The 22,531-nt window shown below is 40.3% G+C and overlaps 2 protein-coding genes and 1 long non-coding RNA gene across 3 annotated transcripts; 2 read left to right on the top strand and 1 right to left on the bottom strand.

The window, feature by feature from the left end:
• Nucleotides 1-2,123: 2,123 nt before the first annotated feature.
• LOC103370797 (uncharacterized) lies at nt 2,124-6,417 on the bottom strand. The gene is made up of 3 exons (XR_520906.1): nt 6,379-6,417; nt 3,685-3,763; nt 2,124-2,349 (listed from the first exon to the last, which is right to left on the bottom strand). It is a non-coding gene; the product is annotated as an uncharacterized LOC103370797 (long non-coding RNA).
• LOC103370798 (39S ribosomal protein L37, mitochondrial-like) lies at nt 4,006-9,829 on the top strand. The gene is made up of 8 exons (XM_008299956.1): nt 4,006-4,493; nt 5,517-5,700; nt 6,412-6,527; nt 6,684-6,872; nt 7,421-7,575; nt 7,712-7,843; nt 8,459-8,533; nt 9,437-9,829. Exons 1-8 carry the CDS (start codon nt 4,109-4,111, stop codon nt 9,512-9,514), a joined length of 1,314 nt encoding a protein of 437 aa, XP_008298178.1. The 5' UTR covers nt 4,006-4,108; the 3' UTR covers nt 9,515-9,829.
• Nucleotides 9,830-13,128: 3,299 nt separating this feature from the next.
• LOC103370806 (acyl-coenzyme A thioesterase 11-like) lies at nt 13,129-22,200 on the top strand (the record flags this gene model as incomplete). The annotated part of the gene is made up of 10 exons (XM_008299965.1): nt 13,129-13,172; nt 16,305-16,496; nt 16,607-16,676; nt 16,755-16,815; nt 18,666-18,770; nt 19,528-19,663; nt 19,842-19,933; nt 20,973-21,034; nt 21,812-21,931; nt 22,062-22,200. Coding segments are annotated over exons 2-10 (972 nt in total), but the record flags the coding sequence as incomplete, so codon positions are not given.
• Between the last annotated feature and the right edge of the window lie 331 nt (nt 22,201-22,531).

Below are 22,531 nucleotides of genomic sequence, written 5' to 3'. Positions count from 1 at the left end.
CAGTCTCATATGTTTCACCAGGTTGTCCACATTTATATCTGAAACAACAAAACAAAAATACACAGAGCAAAGTAAAGAAGCACTTTGAGGAAGTTTATATTTGTCGTAGTTACACCGTAGCAGACAGATGTCAGCAACATCTGCCTTTGTGTCGGTGCTGTCGGATTCTCCAAGCACCACGGTTGTCTAGATCCTTGTGAATTCTCCTTCACATCTTTCTTTGATCCTTCCTTTGAGATCAAGGAAAAGCCACAAATCCTAATTTTTCTGACTACATGACCACAGCCGTGTAGTCCAGAGTGTGTCAGTGCACTCCGACATCACTGGATGGAATTATCGGTTCTAACCAAAGAGGGCAGTGATCTGATAAAGAGTATAATCTCTTTCATCTTGGTGTTGAGTCAAGTCTGTGATGGAAAAATACTGAGGATTGTTATTCTGTTTTATTAATTTTTAAGAATGTGAAGGAGTTCTTCGAGAGATACTGATGCAGGAAGTTACACTCCCACCACAGTCAACCACATTCCTGTGAAAGAGAAATTAATGATGCAGGGCAAAACAGAAACAATCCTCCCATGATAAAACAAAGGCAAACTGTCCAGAGCAGAGAGAACTTTCCCCTCCACAGGTAGCATGATAAGAAGAATATAAATACTGCTCTCCCATGACCCTGTGTTGTGTGAGAGTCAATGCACTGCTGAATAAAGAGTCACTGACTTCAACCTCCTCCTTTGACAGTGGTGATTCTTTTTCACCCACGTCACTCTCACTGTTTTTGTCTCTTAGGACAAAGCATCCCTTGTCAATGTCACCTCCATCCTGCCCAATGTGACCCTGATCCTGGATATCAAGTCTGCTACAAAGGCAGACGCTGGAAGCTACTGCTGCATGACCCACCCGCCTGATACGATCAGCCCCTCCATACAGATTCAGATTTCAGGTAAGGTGTGTTTTTTCAAATAACCAGAGAAATGCTTCAAACAGTCGACTGTAAAATATTATTTCATATTTCATTAGATTTTTAAAAATGTATTTGCTCTTGTTTTCATTTATTTCATGGTGGCATTTTCCAAATTAAAATTCAGTTTCATGTGAAGTTTTACTTGACACAACCCTGCCTCTGAAACTAGCTCAAATATTTATTAATTTATTTTATAATTAAAAATATCAATTTACATATGAATTGTAAAAAAAAATAAAAAATCTCAGATTGGGGCGAGAGAACTGTAAATAATGTCCACATCAAAAATCTGCATTTTTATAAATGGTATTTTGTTCTTTTACAAGATGTGACGTGTAAAAATGTCCTTGTTTTTTTTCTTCTTTTTGTACAGTTTTTAAATGTTACTGTATTCCATCATTTTTTAAATGTTTTTTTTTGGCACCTTGCTGCCACATTTTTACAGTTTTTTTTTTTCCAGAGGCCTTTCTTTACTGTGTAGGTTAAGAGACAGATGGAAGCTGCTTGAGTTATTTCGACTACAATAAAGTCAAGAAATGATTTACTGTTTCTATATTTATTGATTAACTGTCTTCTCTCCAGATAACCTGACAAGAAGAACATCTGCTCTGACCACACCAAGCCCTCCACGGTGTGACAACAGCCAAGAACCCAGCAGGGCAGCAGGTTTGTGCTCACATTGTCTAACTTTGTGGTTGTTTTGTGGTCATCGTGTGTCATTTTTTGCCCCCAAAGACAGAACTTTCCCTAAATTATATGAGAGAACTACATCTGACCAACCTTCTTTCACTGATTTTATTTATCTATAACAATGTTTAGGTGGGTGGTACATTGTAAAGTAGCATTCACATAAGTGCAGGACTTGAAGTTTCTCAGCATGACATTGCATCATAAATGATCAGTGTTACTCACCTTCAACTCAGTGGTTTTAATGTTGTGCCTGATTGGTGTGTTAGGCGTTAATAAAATTGTATAGAAAATAATTTTTGCTTTTATTTGCTTATACTTCTAGCCCCTCCTCCATCCTCCACTGCACTGAGTAAGTAAATAAATAAATGAATGAAAGACTACATAAAGGCCAAACATATAATGTAGCCAACCCCACCCCTCCTGCACAGGAGAAAGACACCCACACTGAAACAGATCAGGATATAGTGCAGTCTTTTATTAAGTCTACATGCCGTGTCTTTCTTCTTCAGCACTACTCCCTCTGACTCTGCTGCATTTCATTTCTGTGTATGTTCCTGCAGCTTTGCTTCTGAGAGATTTTATGTAACTAAAGGCCCATTTCTCATCCATCTGCGTCCATGTAGGTTTGCAGGGTCAGATGTGGTACTGGATGCTTCTGGGAAAAACTGCCATCCTCCTCCTCAGCTTGGCCTCCCTGGCTGTAAAATGCAAGAGAGGATGAGAGGAGAAGGATCCAGATATCTAGATATCTCTCCACAACAAAGCTTTGTGTCTACCACTCACTTCTAAAACATTAACTACATTTTTTTTTTTTAGGTTCTGTATTCTTTATCTTTTAAGTCAATGACACAGCTCCAAGAATAAATGTTCATGCTCCTGCTTTCTTGGAGAAATTCTAAATGTCAGTTGCATTGTTTGCTTTGTGCTACATCACAGAAATGTCATATTTTAGGCTTTTCGTAAATATATGTAAAAGGTTTTAATGTACACATGCTGCACTCAGACAATTATTATTATTTTGTTTTTATAAATTACAAAACAACTTGTATCACCTGCATACTTCTAATTCTATGTATTTGTATCTTAAATGTTGCCAGTGCTTTTAAGAGTTGCATTTGTCTGATTCAGAACTTGTTTTGTTCTAACATAACTTGCTGCAAAAGCTTTGGTGCTGATGTTCACACACCAGGTGGCACTTCAGTAGTGAGGTAATAAATACAACTGGAGCTAAATGTTTTGGATGTTTGTTGTATGTAATGCTATCAAACTAGATAAGTATAACAATAAAACATCTTAAACTGTATTATCCATGTCCCAACAACCAGTCTGCACCATCAGGGGTCACCATACCTGGTTACCTGCTCCTGACTACCACCCAGTTTACACAGCACCCAACCACCGTCTCTATCCCTGTGGGTAACGGCACCATGTAGCTTTCAAGCCCTTTCTGCCAAGACTCGACCACTAGATGCTTACCGCTGAGTTCCATTTCTGAGTCTTGTTCCAGAAAGAAGCCCCAATCTCCCTATTCTGGACAAGGTAGTTCCTAGTTGCCAGATACATGGAAGTTCCTTCATTTGCCCCTTGGTTTTCTGACCTAGTTGGTCCACCATCCAAGTACTAAGCAGGCCCAACACTGCTGAGCTTCAGAAATCAGATGATATCAGACATTCTCATGGGGTTGTGGTCGTAAGTTCTCTACCAGAAACAGGTGACTTGCTCTGGGTTCAGAGGGAGCTGATGCCACATGCAAAGTAGTTTAAGTATCTCGGGATCTTGTCTACTAGCAACAGGACAATGTCTTGTGAAATGGACAGATGTATTGATCAGTAATAATACGAATATTGACCTGGACCATCATGGTGAAGAGGGATCAACCTTGATTTACCAGTCGATCTACGTTCCAACCTTCACCTATGGTCGTGATCTCTGGGTATACATTGAAAAATTTAGGTTGTGAATACATATGGTTGAAATGAGTTTTCTGGGTATATACATCTGTGTAGACACCCCAGTGTAGACCTAGAACCTACTTCAAACTTCAAGACGTTGTTGGGATAGTTCCTCTTGTAACCTCTCAAGTGCACTCCATACTCTTCTGCATTTCCTTTACTGCAAAAAAATGCCATAGAAGAAGTCAGAAGGACTGCATTTGAAAATATGAGGATTATCAAACACATGGACCCTAAAACTGGTCGCAAAAAGTCTGAAAAGGCTGTTTTAGATCATATCTTCACCAATTTACAACCAACAGGGCAAATAACAAGAACATAAACCAACAGTAGGGGGCGATAATGCTAAGCCGGGTTGTGATTCACCAGTAACACAAACAGGAAGTAGTAGAAGAAGAGCCAACATGGCGGCGCCCTGTAGCAGCAGTTACTGACAGGCGATGAAGGAGGTCAGAGTACCGCATTTATTCTCCAAAACTGAATGAGAAGCTGAACAGAAGGAAACATGTTTCCAGAAACGGTTCAACGTTTCAAAACGGCGGCTCCGCTGGTTTCTCAAACCGGCTTCTTGAGGGACGTGAGACGGTTGTGTCCACATGGAGGAGCCGGCAGCCTGCAGGCCCGGAGACACTTCGGTGTCAGCGGCTGTCTGACTGCCAAGATCCCCCCTCCGCGGAAACCCAGGGAGAGGGTGGAGATCCCCGGGCTGGAGATGGTCACGTACGGGGAGAGGATGCACTTTGTGCCGGGGCTGACTAAGCCCACTTATCCGCGGTGGGAGAGAGACTACAAGGACCCCAGATATTACACGGCTCCTCCTGCTCGTGAGATGCCGCTGTACAAAGAGAAGCCGTGTTATGTGTTCAACCAGAGGACCAACCCGCTGGAAGGTAAACCGACTGAGCTGCAGCAGGCTTTAAAACAAGTTGGTGTTGTGTAAAAACAAACCAGTATTCGTTGGTCACACATGAGGTCCATCATTACACATCACATGTGATTAATGCAACTGATGCTTAATGAGTTATTGGACTGAATATCCCACCAGCCTGTACAATATTTGTGCACCTTTGCTGGTCACCAAAAAAGACCCACAATTTAAAGTAAAGGGACCATGATTTACTATTTAGAAGCAATAAAAAGAGAAAACTTTACATGTCCACATTATAGTTGAAGACACACTAATGTGACCACAATCAAAGTGAAGAAGTTCTCAGCATCTAAAATTATATTAAAGGAAGGCCTGAACATTTAACCGATATTGGCTGAATCCAATATCGCTACGTCCAATTTCCATATTGTAGGAGCTGCGATAGATAGATAGATAGATAGATAGATAGATAGATAGATAGATAGATAGATAGATAGATAGATGCTTTTTAAAATCCCCTTTAGAAAATTCAAGGTGTTCAGTAGCTTCACATGTTACATGAAAGAAAAATAAGTAACATAATGTGCAAATCAAGCTGGCAGAACATAGAGTGCAAAATCACGCCGGTGTCTTACAATTAAAAAGCATGAAAAGCCTAAATGCAGCATAACAACAACAAGAATAATAATCATCCTGGGTCCTGGTGGATGTCACTATAAATGTGTCACAATATGCCATCATAAGTGCATCACATTAAATCTGTGGTCCAAGAATTGTTGATGTGGAATCCAATTCTCCACATGTAACCGAGTGTGATGGTTTGATACACACCGCAGCAAAAGTCACATCTTCATCCTTCAGTTTTTTTTCAGGTAAAAAGAAATATGAAAGTTACCCTTCCCACTAAGACTAGGATTCATATTGCAAATGCACTGTCTTTTAAAATAATCCAAATGTTCTTTATTTTTGTGCATATTGTTTGTCCTTAATGCCAGGGTTGATTTGTGATCTGATTGTCATCTCTCTCCTTCTCTGTGTCTCTCAGGTGTGCGTCAGGCTGCCTGGTTGACTAAAGCCAAACTGATTCCTAGTCTTCCTCCTCATCTCCTCTCACTGGCAGAGAGTCCTGAAAATCAGCTACCAAATCAGGATGAGCGTGTGCAGAACGCCATCAAACATGCCCGTTTCTGGGACTTAACAGAGCACCGACCATCTAAAGAGAGATACTGGTAGGATGGCCATACATGTGTACAGTCGGCTCAGTTTCAGTTATTCTCTGCTTAGTCCCAAACATTGAAGCTCATGGCTCCCAATAATAGTGGATGATAGTGATGCAATCCTTTGTTGGTGTGCAGCACTGAGCAAAAGACTTAGATTCCTCAGATGTTTAAATTCTTATCCAGCTCATAAGACCATCAAGAACACATCTGAATGAATGAATGAATGAATGAATGAATGAATGAATGAGTAAGTCAAAAAACATTTGTCTTTTAGTGTCCTTTATTTTTAGTAGTTTCTCTTAACTCAGTCAGTTTGGAGCAACTTCTGCCCTCAGGATGTTTCATGAAGGTGACCCTCTTTGTGGAGTCCATCTGAGATCAAGTGAAGAGTCAGAACACACTGAGACAGACTAAATCCGTAACTGTGGCAGGTTCTCCAAAACGCTTGGAACAACCTCAGCTTTGCGCAAAGTGATATGGTGCTGCTTAAGCCCAGCTCGTTTTATGTCTAAAATTTTTACACCGTATTGTCAGTATGGTGTATAGTACAATATCAGGAAGTTTCAGTTTTAAGGAAATTCCTATAAAAATGCAATAAACTCCTACTTTTAGTTCTTTCAACAAAGCTCTTAAACAGGCAGGGATATTAAAAACAGTTTAACTGTATGTGACAAGTCTCAGCCTCACCTCTCTCACTTCTGGTGTGTGTTCGTCCCTCAGCAACACTTTGCTCCTCAACCTGCTCCATCTGTGTGCGACTCTACAGTCCAGTCATCCCGCACTTGGAAGAAGGATTCTTGTAGAGGACTACTCATTGGCAGCCACATGGAAAAGAGGTGTTGTACAGTCATGCATTTAAATCACTCAGTCACAAACTCACTTACTCATGTTTAGCAGGCTGCCTGTTACCACTAGATGTGACTAAGTCAAATATGCAGCCAGTTAATGGCGCACATGTTCTGATTAACTTCCATTTTATATTTGTGCACCAGGTGAGGACCTGTTCCAGATTAGAGGTCGGAGCGGTATAATGCATAACAGCATGGATCCCCTCCCAGAGGTTTCTGGGAAAAATGAAGTGTCCGAAACAGCAGATCATGTCCTGGAGACCTTCCACCCCGTCTCCCCCACCATCGACCTGCAGCAAGTACACGTGTACAAAGAGGATGTGAACTGCACAGGTGAGGAGACGCTCAGTCCCATTTTTCAGAAGCGTTGCTCTGTTGGTAGTTACTGAGTTCAGGGCTGCGTTCTAATATCCATACTACAGTACTGTACAGCTCAAAAAAAAGATTTATTATGTGTCAACACATTTGACAGAGGACTACAAGGTGGTTAGCACTGTTGCCTCACAGCTAGAAGATCCCTGGTTCATTCCCAGTTAGGATGCCCGGGATCTTTCAGCGTGGAGTTTGCATGTTCTCCCCATGCAGGTCTGGGTTCTCGACTTCCTCCCGCAAGTCCAAGAACATGTTGAGGTTAATTGGTGATTCTAAATTGTCCAGACGTGTGAATGTGACTGTGCTTGGTTGTGTGATAGACTGGCGACCTGTCCAGGGTGTCCCCTGCCTTTGCCCTGAGTCAGCTGGGATAGACTCCAGCCCAGTCAAAGCTTAAGGTTCTATAATATGACAAAGTAGTTTGTCCCAGTTGTGTGCATACTGCATGAAACAGTGCACTTTGTAACGGTCTTCAGTCTAACTTAATGCCATCTCTTGCATTTCATCAGGTTTCACAGGTAACTACCCTTACCCTCACGCTCACACCCTTTACTTCCTGGAGTCAGCCGATCCTCGCTGCATACTTCGCCCAGACCAGTTCAGAGCCAAGATGGTCATGTTCAGCTTTGGAAACGCTCTGGCCCGTGCACACAAACTGTATGGGGTAAGGATAAACAACAAAACATACACATATAACTCTGTGAAAAGTGACTGCAGTCTCTAAACCAGGCGGATCACTGTCGTAGCTCTGTTTAATTACACAGTTTGATATAAATCCTGATCGTGTGTGTGTGTTTCAGACGGAGCCCCAGCAATTATTAGATCGTCCCATAACTGTGCAGGCAATCGGGACCAACGGTAGACTTTTCCAGTTTCTGGTTTTCCAGCTCAACACCACAGATCTCTCAGGAGACGATGGCATCAAGAACCAGGTGAGCTGAATGCGCATGCGAGACAATTAAAGATACTCAATGTTATGTCATGTCAATTAAGGCAGAGTAGAAAAAAAATGTTGCACATGCTGGCTCAATATGCATTTCCTGTTTATTTGGATGAAGCTTATTCTATGAAGCCGTCTTCCAGATCAACAGTCAGAGTAGGACAACGGCTCTAATGTGTTAGAGAGTCCCAACAATAGGGTGAGAAAACAATCAAGAGACCTTCACCAAACTGAAACCTCAAAACAAACAGTGACAGGAGCTATAACCGATCACATTTCTGTACATTACACGTTACATTAAACTACATTGCTCTTTCTATTTTGAAGTTTTAACCTGTGGAGGTTTCGTTTTTCTCAGTTTTCAACAGTCTCAAAAAATCATTTTCATTTGTGCAGCATCACCTTCATGTAAAGTCTACGGCTGGTGCAACACGATCCTGCTTTTTTTCTGGAGTGAAAGTGTTGTGGTTCAGAGACAAAATGCCTTTTAGTCATAAACAGTCTTTCTGCCTCCTTTAAACACTGAAATCAGAGGCATAGTCAATAGCTGTAGTCTCTTTTTCATTATTACCTGATATTTTTCTTTAACGCTTTCATCTTCTTGCAGCTGTGGCTGGAGGACGATGTTGAATTGTATGATTTTGCAAAAATCAGACCATATATCAAGAAGAAGCAAGTGAGGGTAAGATATTCACTTCAAAGATGTATCATCTGTTCTGTCATTAGGACAGATTGGGTTCTAGTTTGTGGCTGTCAAATAGATAATGTTGCATTGCATGGTGACTTGGGAGCTGAAGCAGTTGGTTCCATCGCTGTTATTTCAGTAATAGTGTTTATTGGTACTGGCTACTTGTGTGTGGAAGGAAAAATCATCTCATGTGTCCCCGAGTTCAATTTAGCAGTTTAGTCCTTTAAGTGACACATCTGGAAGCAAAGCAAAGTTCTTTGATTTTTGGTTCTCCAGCTGCATTCAACAACACAAATCATGTGGCAGAGGTGAACCCTGGGTCCAAATCCACTAATCGCAGCAATTCCACTGCAATGAATTGATTTTTTAGATGGAAATATTCATTTGACCAAGTCTGTTGACACAAAGAAAAATGGATTTTTTTGTGTCATGTAGACAAGAACAGGGTTTGTAATTATCCCATTACTGGTTATATTGATATTAAAGTCTGTTTTGTAGCTACTGCATTTTTTTGACAGAAAAATTAGACATTTCTTTGAAGTATTTTTCTATTTAGAACAGATGTTAGAAAGTCAGATGCAGGTTAAAACTCCAGTTGACCAAAAATATTGTTACTGCTGTCTGCCCTTGTTGGGCAGTTTGTTCCCACTGTCACAGAGCACTTGCTAAAAGGGAATCTCTGAGATTTGTTGGGTTTGTCTATATAATATAACATTGTTAAGTCTTAACCTTGCTGTGTAATCTGCCCTGAGATGACATATGTTGTGAATTGGTGCAATAGAAATCAACCAATTGAATGATTTGAGTGTTAACTGTTGACTACCTGTTAGAAGGAGAAGCAAAGAACAGCAGTGAATATGCAGTGATTGTGGTTGATTGTTCTGTGTCTCCCTGCAGGTACCAGCTGGTCTGTCAGGATACAAGCCTGAAGTATTCAACAAGTTTCTGTCTCTGTACCTGCATGGAGCTGCATAGGACTGCTGCTTATCTCATAAATCTGTCTATCTGTGTGTGTGTGTGTGTGTGTGTGAGAGAGAGAGAGAGTGAACGAGGAGACTATGCAGTGAGTCACTGGTTCAGTATGTATGTGTTTTAGATCTAAACCAATATCTTTACAGATAACTCCTCATTTCCTGTCAAACAGTCAGAGACAACATGTTGTATGTTCTGGCCTGTTTGAACTGACTGAAGCTACAGTTTGTCATATTTTGGGTCCATCTCTGTGTTACAGTGCGGTCAATAAAAGCTGTCGGCTGAACATGGTGTCCTGCCTGACCCTTTTAAAGTGAACTATTTTGTTATTCGTAACAGTTCTTTCTCTCTTTCTTCGAATCTTCTGGTTTATTTGCAGCAAAGAAATTTATTTTTCTAGAGAATGTTCTGTAACCTTCTGGTAAGTTTTCTGTTCGTGACACATGCCAGTGTATGTTTTCCATAGATTGCATTTCCCAAAACAATGTTATTATTCATAGTTTTATAGGTTTCTGACAGACAGTTATAAAGTCCCTCTCTGGTCATTGATTAAACCCCTGAAGATTCATCGCTGTTTTACATATTTGGAATTTTTCTTCCATGAGTTTAATCCCTTCCTGCCTTTAGATGACTTAAAAGCTACTCTACACCTTTTGCTTTTGAGACAATGTGCAGATCTATGAAGTTCCTGCCACCCTCTCCATTCACCCATTCACTACTTACTGCAGCTCAAGCGCACCAGCTCACATACAACTCTGCTCAAACGCTATAAAACCACTGCACACTACACAATGACAAGTTGTAATATTGCCATAATGCAGGCATGCATGTTTGAACCGATCCTGCAGAAAAATAACAAAACAACCTCACCGTGTGAGCTGAGACGATTTATCCTTGGTTTTGTTATGAAATCCTGAAAGTTTGAATCAGTGTTTTTGAGGCAGTCATCAGTACACTGAAGTTTTAAGGTGGAAATGACTGCTGACTTGATACATTTATGTTCCTTCCGGCAGATAAAAAAACCCTATCTGGATATGTTACCAGTGTACAAATGAAAAAGAAAGATTGTATGGCGATACGATATATATGAATGCTTCTGCTCAAAGCCTGAGTGTTTTAGATTCAGTTTATCACGGCGCTTATCACAAGTTTTTAAGTCTTTTACACATCATTGTTTGTTGCACTCTCGTGTTGGATGGTCAGATTTGACCACACGAAGGAAAAACACTGGTATATTTTTATTTATAAATGTATTTTAGGCTTGCTTCCTCGTTATTTACAGGTTTTTATTTGTATAAAAGCTGCAAGTGGTTACAGTTGCAGTCCCAGGATCTACTGTTACTGTCTGTTCCTAAGGCTAGAACTGAACGGGGAAAGCAGGCTTTTAAATTCACTGCTCCCTCGACCTGGAACACTTTACAAAAAGACCTGAAACTTCAAGAGCTGGTTTCTTTAAATACTTTTGAAGTGCTTATGAATGACTTGGAGGCAAAAACATCAGTCTGTAGATGTTTCGACAGATGATTATTTTGCTTGTTATGTTTCTGATCTCTGCTGATATGTTCCTTTCTTCTGAATTTGTGTTTTTTCATGCATTATGAGTAATGATATCTGTGTGGATGCTGTGACCTTGTCTGTCTGTCAGTTGTGCTGCTGCCTGTCTTGGCCAGGACACTCTTTTTAATCTCAATGAGCCTTTTCCTGGTTAAATAAAAGTTAAAATTTTTTTTTTTTTACAAGAGGGAGTTTTAAACTTTGACAGTAGTGGTGTGAATTTGCAGAAAGGTCATATTTTCATAAGCAAGTATGATTTGTAGAAAGGCAGTGCTTGTCATGTGAGGACAGCGCAGTAACAGGTTCTATTTAGGATACAGAGTTGCAAATGTGTGTCGCTGGGCAAATTGCCTAGAAGCGCTTTATCTGCCACATCAAACAGCGAAACCTCTGCTGTAAATAAAAGTCTAAAGAAGTCAATGATTGTCTTCATGGTGACGCGCTGCAAAATGCCCCCTCACCTGGTGATCTGTGCTCGGAGTTTACTTGGGGGGGTGCCAGCAAATATTGACTTTTAATATAACCAGAAATAACACAGCTTCGATTGATTTCCACGAGAGTACCTTCTCGAGTAATGATGCCTTCATGAAGTATGCACTAGATGACATACGACAGGCATGTCAGCATATCAACCTGTGAAAGGCCACAGCAGGTAGACAACAGAATGCAGCAGGGTGAGCTGGTTCACGCCCTTTAATGACAGGAAACGCTGGCTTAAAATGCACTGAACCGACCTCACAGTGACAGAAGGAGACCAGCAGAGGAATGTACAGCACAAACAGAAGGATGCAGGCAGGTAATTCAAAGCGTTGTCGCAGTTGTGTCGTGTGTAGAGGTTTGTCGAGTTTGCAGAAGATCAGTCAGGTGTTTTGCCTTCACAAAGTTCAAATCATAAAATCACTGCTGGTATAATTTTCTTGCTCTGCCATCTCTGCTATTTCTGTTAGTAGACTTTTAATCACTTTAATTGTCATTCTTTCAGTGGTTGTGATATGTAGTCAGATATTGTTTTCAAGTGTTTGTTTTTTTCAACATGTCCTGTGAAACTTTCAAAGTAGCAGCAGTTCAATTGCACACTCACATCACACCTGGTGGGAGGTATAGTACGGAGGCACTCTGGTTGAATTGATGTTTGTGAGGGGAAGGAGGTCGGTGCTTATAGATGTGACTGCAAACAGTGGAATCTACAGGAGATAGTTGTAGTTAAAACTGTACGCATTGTGTTCTGTGGATGTGGCTCATCAAGAATAACGACCGGTCTGTTTCTGGAAAGATGTGTTGCAGCTGAATTTTCTGCATCTTAGTGTTGATGTTGTACCTCAAGCTAAATTCTGTTCGCCTGCATTGTATTGGTAGCATTTCAATGGTCAATAAAATTAGTCTAAATAGGCAGATATCAGTGTTAAGCAGTCAGAGCAAATTTAACAAATACATAAAAAATGGTATAATAGCTGTACTTTTTAATTTCAGTGAAACATGTGAAATAAATTCAAAGTAAAACAGCTCACCTAAAAGCAATGTGCAGGACAAAAGGAAAACAATACAACACCTCAATTCAACTAATCTATCTACAGTAACTTAGTATAGTGTTTACAACTTAAAAGGTTGATCTAAATAAGTAAATTAGAATTTTTGTCTTTCAGTTTTGTGTTGTTTTTAAGGAATATTAGTTTAAAGAACACACTTTGTCAAGTTAATTCAATTACCAATATTTTTTTTACGTCGATTTAACCGATTGATATAAAACATGAATTTAGTTTTAAATCAACTAAAGCAGAAATTTGTTTATAGTACGATGTTAAGTTGGTGCAATTTTCAATGTTATTAAGTCAACATAACCTATCAAAATAATGTTTGCAATTTAAAGTGTTTATCAAAGTCATTGAATTAGAATGTTTTCTGTTACAAATATGCATACAATATCTGAAAACAAAGATGCTGTGACACTGAAGGAGCAGTTTAACCCCTGAAAACACACAGACACACCACAGGAAGAGCACGTTGGTTAGTGCAGCTTTTATTTTGACAGACCCTACCGGAACACGAGTTGCTGTTTACTTTACGTGGTGTCTGTGTGGAACTTGACGCTGTGACTGTCCGCTGCCAGGTTCGTATCTTCATTTAAACTAACATGTCAAAGCTAACTATCGTTTTATGTCGTTTAATTGTGAGGACGGCTAGTGTCAGCATTGGCAAGAGCTTTAACCAGCTAGCATGAACGTGTTTGGCAGCTTTATGAGCCGCTAACGTGAGAGTGCGTATGTGTGTGTTTTTTTTAAAGTGAGTAAAATTAATAACTCAATAACTTCAGCGACCAGCAAACTCTCTGCTAGCAGGTACTTTATATTTTATATGTATGTTTCTGAAAGAGATGACTAGATAATTGCACATCTGTTGTCAAATATAAAACCGACTGAAAGCTAAACACACTGTTTATAAAAGATGCAGCAGCTACGTCCATCTTTCATACACAGTCTATAGTAAACTACAGGTATTTAGCATTAGCCTGTTTAGCTCCTTGCTACTGTACCTTGATGTTTCTTGAACTAGAGGGACTTTACTTCTTGCTATGAAGTCTGACTGGAAGTGTTTTGCAGTGATCCGTGCATCAACACTGCAACACAAACAGACCTCTAACTCGTAAATGTAAACCGGTCTGGTGGGTTTCTGCACATGTGGCTACCTGCGAAATGCAGATGTGGAGATGTAACTGTGACTAGAACAAAACTTTACCGAGGGGGGAAAAAACAGGCATTCATTTGAAAGTGATTCATGATCAGGAAGTCATTGCACTAATCTGTGTCGCCATCATTAGCTGTGTGAATGTAATCGTCAGTAAAACACTTGAGCAGTGTGTCCTGGTGACTCATGGTCTGAGGAGACTGCCTTTTAAAGTAAAGATAGAGAAGTTGAAGTTGAGGTTGTGGAGCCACATACAGTCGTCCTCAGATGTGTTCATAGCCACCCTGACAAAAAGTAATAGTAAATACAAAAAATATGAAAATCATGACATTGCTTTTGAATTGTGGATCATCAGAAATATTGAAAAAACAAGACAAACAAAAAAAACAACAACATGCAAACAAGCATGATGGGACCCATAAACTCATATCTTGTTGAACAACTCTTTGAGCCAATCACTGCAATCAAGTGTTTTCTGTAACTCTCAATCAGACTTGATTTTGGCCCTCTGCTCATCGGCAACGTGCTCTAATTATTTTTTAAATTATTCTTTTCAACCACAATTCAAAAGCAGTGTCTTATTTCACTAAATTATAATTTAGCAAATTTTTATTTATTATTACTTTTTCCAGTTTCTAGTTATTTGAGTGACTGTTGTGAAATTTGCCTTTTCTTTAATGGAAGGGTTTGAATACATTTGAGGACGACTGCACAGTGTACAACAGAAGTGAGTACAATGCCATCTAAATGTAACGTGTTTCAAAATTGGATCACCTCTCAATAACTAAAGCATTTCTAAGTTGAAAAACGCCTGCAAAAACTAATGCCTGAGAAAGACAGGCTCCTGTAGAATTTCAATGCAACAATAGTGAATATACAGGATGTCACATTTCTGCAAATATTTTATTATATCTTTTCATGGGACAACACTGAAGAAATGACACTTTGCTGCAATGTAAAGTAGTCAGTGTACAGCTTGTATAACAGTGTAAATTAACTGTCCCCTCAAAATAACTCAATACACAGCCATGAATGTCTGAAATGCTGGCAACAAAAGTGAGTACACTGTTGGGCCCAGTGTCATTATTGTGTGTGACCACCATTATTTTCCTGCACTGCCTAAACCCGCTTGGGCATGGAGTTCACCAGAGCTCCACAGGTTGCCACTGGAATGGCACTGGAACATGCAAACTCCATGCAGAAAGATTCCGGTGCCCCAACCGGGACGCGAACCGGTAACCTTCTTGCTGCGAGGCAACAGTGCTACCAACTGCGCCACCTTGCAGCCCTCACTGCATGAATATGTTTATTAATTGACTTTTGAGCACCACAAGTTTTTTTTTTCTGTTTTGGACCTATGAACTGTGTCTGTTTGCATCATGGCTCCACATGGAAAAGAATAGCCACAAGATTAAAAAAAATCAGATCACAAGGCTTCACAAAGATGTGAAAGAATCCAGGAAGATCAACTAAAAATCAGTGGAGACACAGTTGCAGCAGTAATCAGGGGTTATAGAATGAGTCATAGTACCACTAATCAGAGCTGAGGTGGTCATCATCCTTAAATGACGCCACGAACAGAACACTACTTGCACGATCAATCTGTAAAAAAACAGATGGGCAAGTGCTTCAGACTTGGCACAGGGGTTATCAGTGGAAGAGATTCTGTGATAGCTCAGACAGTGAGAAGAATGTTGCATGAACAGCATTCTTTGCTCGCTGTCCGGCACTAAGAGTAAACCTTCTCAAACAACATGAAAACAACCCAGATGATTATTTGCAGCATGTTCTTTAGACAAATGAGTCCAAGATAAATTGAATCCAAGTGAATGCATTGTCCTGACAGTGAAGCACGAAGGCGGGAGTGTGATGATATGGGGCTGCATGAGAGCAAAAGGTGTTGGGGAGATGATATTTATAGATGGCACAGTGAATGTGTGTGAAAATACAGCCTGACAAGATGACTCCCTGTCTGGAAATATTGGTATCCTCAATGCTGAGGAGTACTGGGCCAGTCATCAAAAATAAAGGTGCACATATGAAGAATTAAAAAAATTTGATTTGAATCTCGGTACTGACTTTTGTTGCACTGAGTTCCTACTGTGAGGCCTGCATTTTAACATGTTAATTCAAACTTAGTTCTTAATTTCACAGAGGTGCAAATATCTACTGTTCAACTTACTAAGTACTATAAATATTATCAGGTAATACAGTTTTCAGTCATTGATTACATTGATACTGAAGTTGTATCTCACAGGAGTGAACTCACTTCTGTTGTAAACAATACATGATCAGCTCCTTAAAATCCTGTTTATGCATCGTGAATATGCCTTTGATAGATGCAAAATCATTCTGTATGGCATTAAAAACCTTCTGAACAGCTTATTTTAAGGGATTTGGTTCAGGAAGTAGCTCCACAACCAAAGGAACAACCTCAACAAAGCTTGTTTGTGAACAGGCTACATGTGTAATTACAGCTTGGCTCTAAGACCTAAAAGGTGCATATTGATTGTATTGGTGCCTGTTTTAATTTAAAAAAAAAAAACTCCTCCCCCAGCTTTGATGATGACTTCCAGACTGTTTGGTGATGTGGAGGATGAAGAGGAGGAGGAGGAAGAAGAAGAAGAGAGGAACAACCCGACAGAGGTGAAAATGAGTCAGATAGTGATGCCGTGTCACAGCAACCATCGGCAGGAACTGAGCGTGGGACAGCTGCTCAAGTGGATGGACTCCACCGCCTGCCTCTCTGGTGAGGTTTGTGTGTGTGGAAATAGGTTTTTGTTACATTTATGAGTGTCCAGTGTGTGACGCAAAGCCAAGCCAGACAGAAAATGACTTATCACTGTGTCATATGGGCAGCTGAGAGGCACGCTGGAAGTCCCTGCGTCACTGCTTCCATTGATGACATCTACTTTGAACACACAATTAGGTAAGAAGACGTGTGTGTGTGTGTTAGTTTGCAAAAGGGTGGATCTAAATGCACTAATTCTTCTTTTCTTTTGCTCAGTGTGGGTCAGGTGGTGAACATCAGGGCGAAAGTCAACAGAGCTTTCAACACCAGTATGGAGGTCAGTGAAGGTCAAGTTGACATAGTAGATAGATAGATAGATAGATAGATAGATAGATAGACAGATAGATAGATAGATAGATAGATGGATAGATCACAGAAGTAGTAACGAGTCTCTGTGAGTTTTACTGGAAATTCTTTGGTCAAAAGGACAGTCACATTAGCAGGAGTATGCAAATGTCAAAGTCCCTTTGTATTCAGCCTCCTCCCATACTCTCAGCTCCGCCCTGGTTCTCCTGAACTCTGTGGTCGAGCATCGACGACCTCAAGTAAACTCTCACGCTTTTGACGTACTCAAAGCTGTGGGTGGAATTACAAGTGTGCCAAGTAAGCACAGACAGTATTTTCCCATTCAGTTCTAATAATCATAAGGTCATGCAAGTTCACGATTATTTACACAAAACGTCAGTTCGTTTCTGTTACAAATTCAAATGCGGATCGACCGATACGGTTTTATCAGAGCCGATCTTGTTACCAACATAAGGATGCTCTCTTTTCTTCCCTGTGAGCTCTATAACTGTTGGTCTATTTTCCAGATTGTTCACTGTTTTATCACTTTTATTACCCACTAAAGCCAATATCTCAAAGTATTGTGTGGTTTTGTTTTCCAGACTCTGTTTCAGGCTTCCTGCTAACTTAGCTGCTAGGCTAGCTTAGCCTTTGCCACTGTGAAACGAACCAATTTCCTGATTTGTGGCGATGGCTGTGCTTCTTGTTCAGTTTTTGCAGGTTGTATCTGCTAAAGAGTCTCATTCTTGTCAGTTACAGCAGACTGTTCACGTCAACCTCACTATTAGATGTTACGATACACCAGACAACGAGGCACAGCAAGCCTTGTAGTCATAGCTTTAGCACCGTCAGCAAAATAAGTTCCTGTCGTACTGACAACAGCAAGTGACAATCAAGACAGACAAGCAATATTCTGGCATTTTAGGTGTATTGGGGAAACTGGGCATGCTTGCGTAACATTGTGGTGGTTTGTACACCGTCAGCAGTATTGGCTACCTCACCTTCAAAACATGGCTCAGTTCTGCAAATGTGGTCATCTGTCTAAACAGCAGCTTTCAGTGTTGATACGCTCAACACTCAACCAATCAGATAGTGCTGTAGGCGGGTCATGGAGCATTTGATTTATTTTGTCGGTAATCGGTTAATCAAGATAATGATGCTGGAAAAAATGCCTAACACTGGTCCTGATGATCAGCCAGGGTTAGGGATAACCGTTCTCTAATCTCTAGTTTAAACTGTCAGCTTTGGTCTTTGGCTCACAATGAGTGTAAAATAAATCTGTGTTTCCTCATTGACAGAAATCTGTGCATTTTCCTGTTATTTTAGATCATTTCATATCAGAAAATGTATTATTCTTGAGTAAATGAAATCACAAGCAACAAAACATTCTCACTTCCTGTCATTTTGGTGCTGGTGACTTTCCTTTGGCTGTGGCTAAAATCCTTTTGGATGGTGCTGAAAAACTTCTTTGGACAGTTTGGTGAAGACATTTGTCATCGTTAGTAGGCTGCTCTGTTGTGAAAGAAGCAGAAGCCTCCACCGTTTTAAGCTACCGTCAGAAACCATTTCAAATTCTAAAAGCAGATTTGACCACTGGGTTGAGATGCTATTAATCTTTTTACCATTTTGTTTCATGTGTGTGGGATTATCTGTATATCTATTATGTGACCAACAGCTTGACCAGGAAAGACGAAGTTAATACTGGTAGTTACAAGGATACTGGTTGCTGCTGTTAGTAGGCTTTTTCTTCTTGTGTGATCAGTAGAATAGTGTTTTTCCCTCAACATATGAAGAAATGCTGTCATATATTCACCATAGATTGTCCCTTATATTCCACTCCAGGTGGGCATACAGGTGAGCTGTGAGGACCTGTTCTCTGATCGTCACTGGAGGGTTTGTCACGCTTACGCCACCTTCGTTACCCAACGCACAAGCACAGGACAAAAGGTGAGCGGGGCTGTATGGACTGCCAAGAGACCCACAGGGGTGATTCTTTTGGGGTTTAAGAATGGCTGTGGTGTGGTCGAGGAAAAATTGCTGTAATACTGACTGCAGTGCACAAGAAGAAGGGAATTATTATTAACCCTCTGAACCCTCGGCCGTTTTTTTGCACTTCTTTGCTCCATTTACATTTTTAGGCTCATTTTTCACTCCAGTATAAAGTGATGCACCTCTATAGAAAGAGCACAACCATGTTTGAAGAACTTAAAGATGTCTTTTGTACAGTTTTTGTCAGCTCAACATGCTAAAGATGGGCTATTTGACATTTTTACAGCCTCTACAAACATTTTTCATTCTACTTTGCACATCAACTCTGCAAAGATATTTCAACAACTTTCACCAACTTGCTCCTCTGTGTACTGTTTTTGAGCCATGCTGCATTTATTTTATGAAATAAAAATATATATATATGTATAAAATCTCCTCTCTGCTCTGTATTAACACAGTCTGCAGTCATTTTTTTTTTATCGCATTACATGTTTTTTTTTTTATCCATTGGCAGGTTCTTGAGATCAGAGAGTTACAAAATAAAAAAAATGACCAATGACTTCTGGCTGTGTCTCATATGTCGATGTATAGAAGTAATGCAAAACAGATTCAGATATCATTTAATGCCGTTAAGGTCTAGTCTGCATGTTTGTGTGATAACGTGTGCAGGTCTTGTTAAATGCACACTAAAATTTACTGTCAAATTACGTCACAGGTGACTTTGAAGCCCATCGTCCCTCACACTCAGAAGGAGCAGGTGGAGTACAGCGTGGCAGCTGAGAGGAGGAGGGTCCGGATGGTGCACGATGACATTATCAAAGACTTGCTCTCCAGTGGGTCGATCCAGCAGGGTAGGTTTGATGTACACTGTTACATCCCAGCATGCAAAGAAACGAACATGCTCTTTATTATGTTCCTGTCGTTTTTCTTAGTAAATATTGGGCATGGCTTGGGTTTGAAATAAACATTTTCTTTTGAATTTTGTAATCGTTAAATTAAATAATGAAAATTCACGTGATTGTATCTCAGCTGACAGCTCGGCAGTCTCCAATAAAGTGGCAGCAGAAAAGACCAAGGTGGAGAGTGTTGAGCTGGTTCTACCTCCACATGCAAACCATCAGGTTGTTGATTTATTTGTGTATCTGTTTGTCTGCCTCTCTCTCTATTTGTGTCACTCTTGAGGAAGGAATCAGCAGCTTTTCCTCGATGAGATAATATTTCATATTTGATGCTATATTTGACCCTGTTCTTAAAATATCTGAGTTCGATTGGGATTTTTAGCACTTTTCTGTGCAACACAGGGTGAATTTAAACATCAAGGGCCTCATTTCTGACTGTATGCACATGGCAGAGCATTTTCATCACATCTTTTATTTGCTTTTTTTTTTTGCCTTGATTACATAAATAGGTTTGAAATGATAGGAATAGTGAAGTAAGAGAGCAGGGCAGTGACATTCCCGTCTGGCTGAAAATCAAACAGTGGACTCAGCTGCTAAGGAGATTTTCCCACATGTGATGTGAGCCTTAACCACTTGGCTATGAGGGCACCTATTCTCTAAACGTTTTGAACCAACGTTTTCGAATCATACTCATCATTGATTTAGTTTAATTGATACCAAACTATGATTTATGCTTTTACTTCATAATACATATTGAGGTTAGTGTGGGTAAGTGTTCTCATGTATATATATATATATATATATATATGTGTGTGTACTAAGACTAAATATTTCATAAGCATCTCTCCATTTTTAGAAACACAGGCCAAGCCAAATCCCAACTATTTATATCTGTGATTTATTTCATCAGTTACAGTCCTGTCTACAGCTGACTGTGCTGCTTTCATCAGCTGCTGGCTCATCAGCACATTCCTGCTCCTGAACAGCCCACAGGAGAGGCGTCCTGTTCACTCAGTCACGAGGGATTTGCTTTGTCCATTTATGCTTTAATTGTGGGAGCTGCTGGGTGGGAGTGTCTGAGGCTCGTCTCTGTTCACTGGAGGGGAAAATTGTGTGTTTTTCACCATTTTTCTCAAATTTTAATAAGGATTCTATGCACAGTTTTATAAATGAGGCCCCTGACATTTGATGAATTAAAAGGGTTTTTTGTTTGTACAGTCTCACATCAGTGTCAAATAATTTGTGTTTGTCTAAATATCAGGTGAATACTTTTGGAGGACAGATCATGGCCTGGATGGTGAATGTAGCTACGATTGCTGCCAGGTACAATCACATTCATTATCTTACATTTTTGGTGTCTTTTCCATAATTTGATAGCAGTCGTGATGCTGTAGCTAAATGTGAAGCGAAGATCCACACACACACATTTAAAATTCCTTATTTGGGCACCACTAGAGCTCACCTGGTTCAGCTGCCATCCCATGTATAGGAGCTATAGTCCCCAACTCATAGGTCATGAGTTCGAATCCTGCTCGTGGCCCTTTTCCGCACGTTGTTCCCCCATTCTTCTCCCCCACTTTCCTGTCTCTCTCAATTGCACTCTCAAATAACGGCAAAAAGGCCAAAAAAAATAACCTTAAATAAATAAAAAATTCCTTATTTGACTCCACTGGGGATTCCAGAGGTTACACGTACGCAACTGCACTCACCTGCGTGTAGGATGTGATGTGTTTACAGCCGTAACTGAGGCTGAATGAGAGCATGAAAAGAAGCCTCAGAGATCAAAACGCTGGTGTTTTTGAGCTTCTTCAAATTCTATTTAAAGTCCAGCTGTGTACCAGAGACTCCAGTGTATTTTTATAGTATATCTACACAGGAGGTGTTTTCAGTCGTCTGCCTCACATGCATACTTTTTTTTTTTTTGTTCGGTGTGAGTTTATTTAAAGTAAACAATAAGAAAGACAACAAAGAGACAACAACAGATATAGATAAGCTTAACTAGATAACAGAAGCTAACTTGTAGATGCATGACAGAGAACTAGAATATTCTCTTTTTGTTGTTTTTCCATCGTTTTGTACACTCTCTTTTCCTCTGTGCAGTCGTCTGTGTCAGGCTCATCCGACTCTTCGGACCATCGACATGTTCACTTTCAGAGGACCTTCTCAGGTTGGAGACAGACTGCTGATGAAGGCAATAGTCAACAACGCCTTCAAAAACAGGTACAGTGAATCCAGGGACAGTCATAAAGATACAGAAGATAAGATCAGAGAAAATATGGCATGAGGGAGAACATGGGTGATGATAACAGCTCGGTATTGCAGCAAATTGTCTCTGATGTGTTTCCTGCAGCATGGAAGTAGGGGTGCGTGCAGAGGCCTACCACGAGGACGGGCCTAACCGACACATAAACTCAGCCTTCATGACCTTTGAGGTGCTTGATGACCACGGGAAGCCATGCACGTTACCAAGGATACGACCCGAACCTCTGGTGAGCTCGTTAGTAGAAGATCCTACCCACATAGGAACACTAGCACATCGCTACTCAGGATTCTATCTATTTGCAAAAAAACAAAAACAAAACTGGAACCTTGGCTCGTCAGACTTGCCACAAATTAAATTTGTCTGACGGTAGAGGCCACAAAAGTTGGTAAAATGTCCACCAAAGACTGTATTTTCACCCAAAACTATGGATTCACACTTGGATATATGCCTATAGAAAATTTCTGGGGCCCCAAAACTACCTTGCTTGAAAATTTTCAACTTCTTCCTGCATTTTTAGGGACTAATGATTAAAATTATGGCCTCTGCGAGAGCCATTG

The sequence above is a fragment of the Stegastes partitus genome, unplaced genomic scaffold (genome assembly GCF_000690725.1).
Source record: "Stegastes partitus isolate 25-593 unplaced genomic scaffold, Stegastes_partitus-1.0.2 Scaffold1483, whole genome shotgun sequence".
NCBI lineage: Eukaryota > Metazoa > Chordata > Actinopteri > Pomacentridae > Stegastes > Stegastes partitus.
Note: the sequence above shows the minus strand (reverse complement) of the source record. Positions and strands in the feature narration are given on the sequence as shown.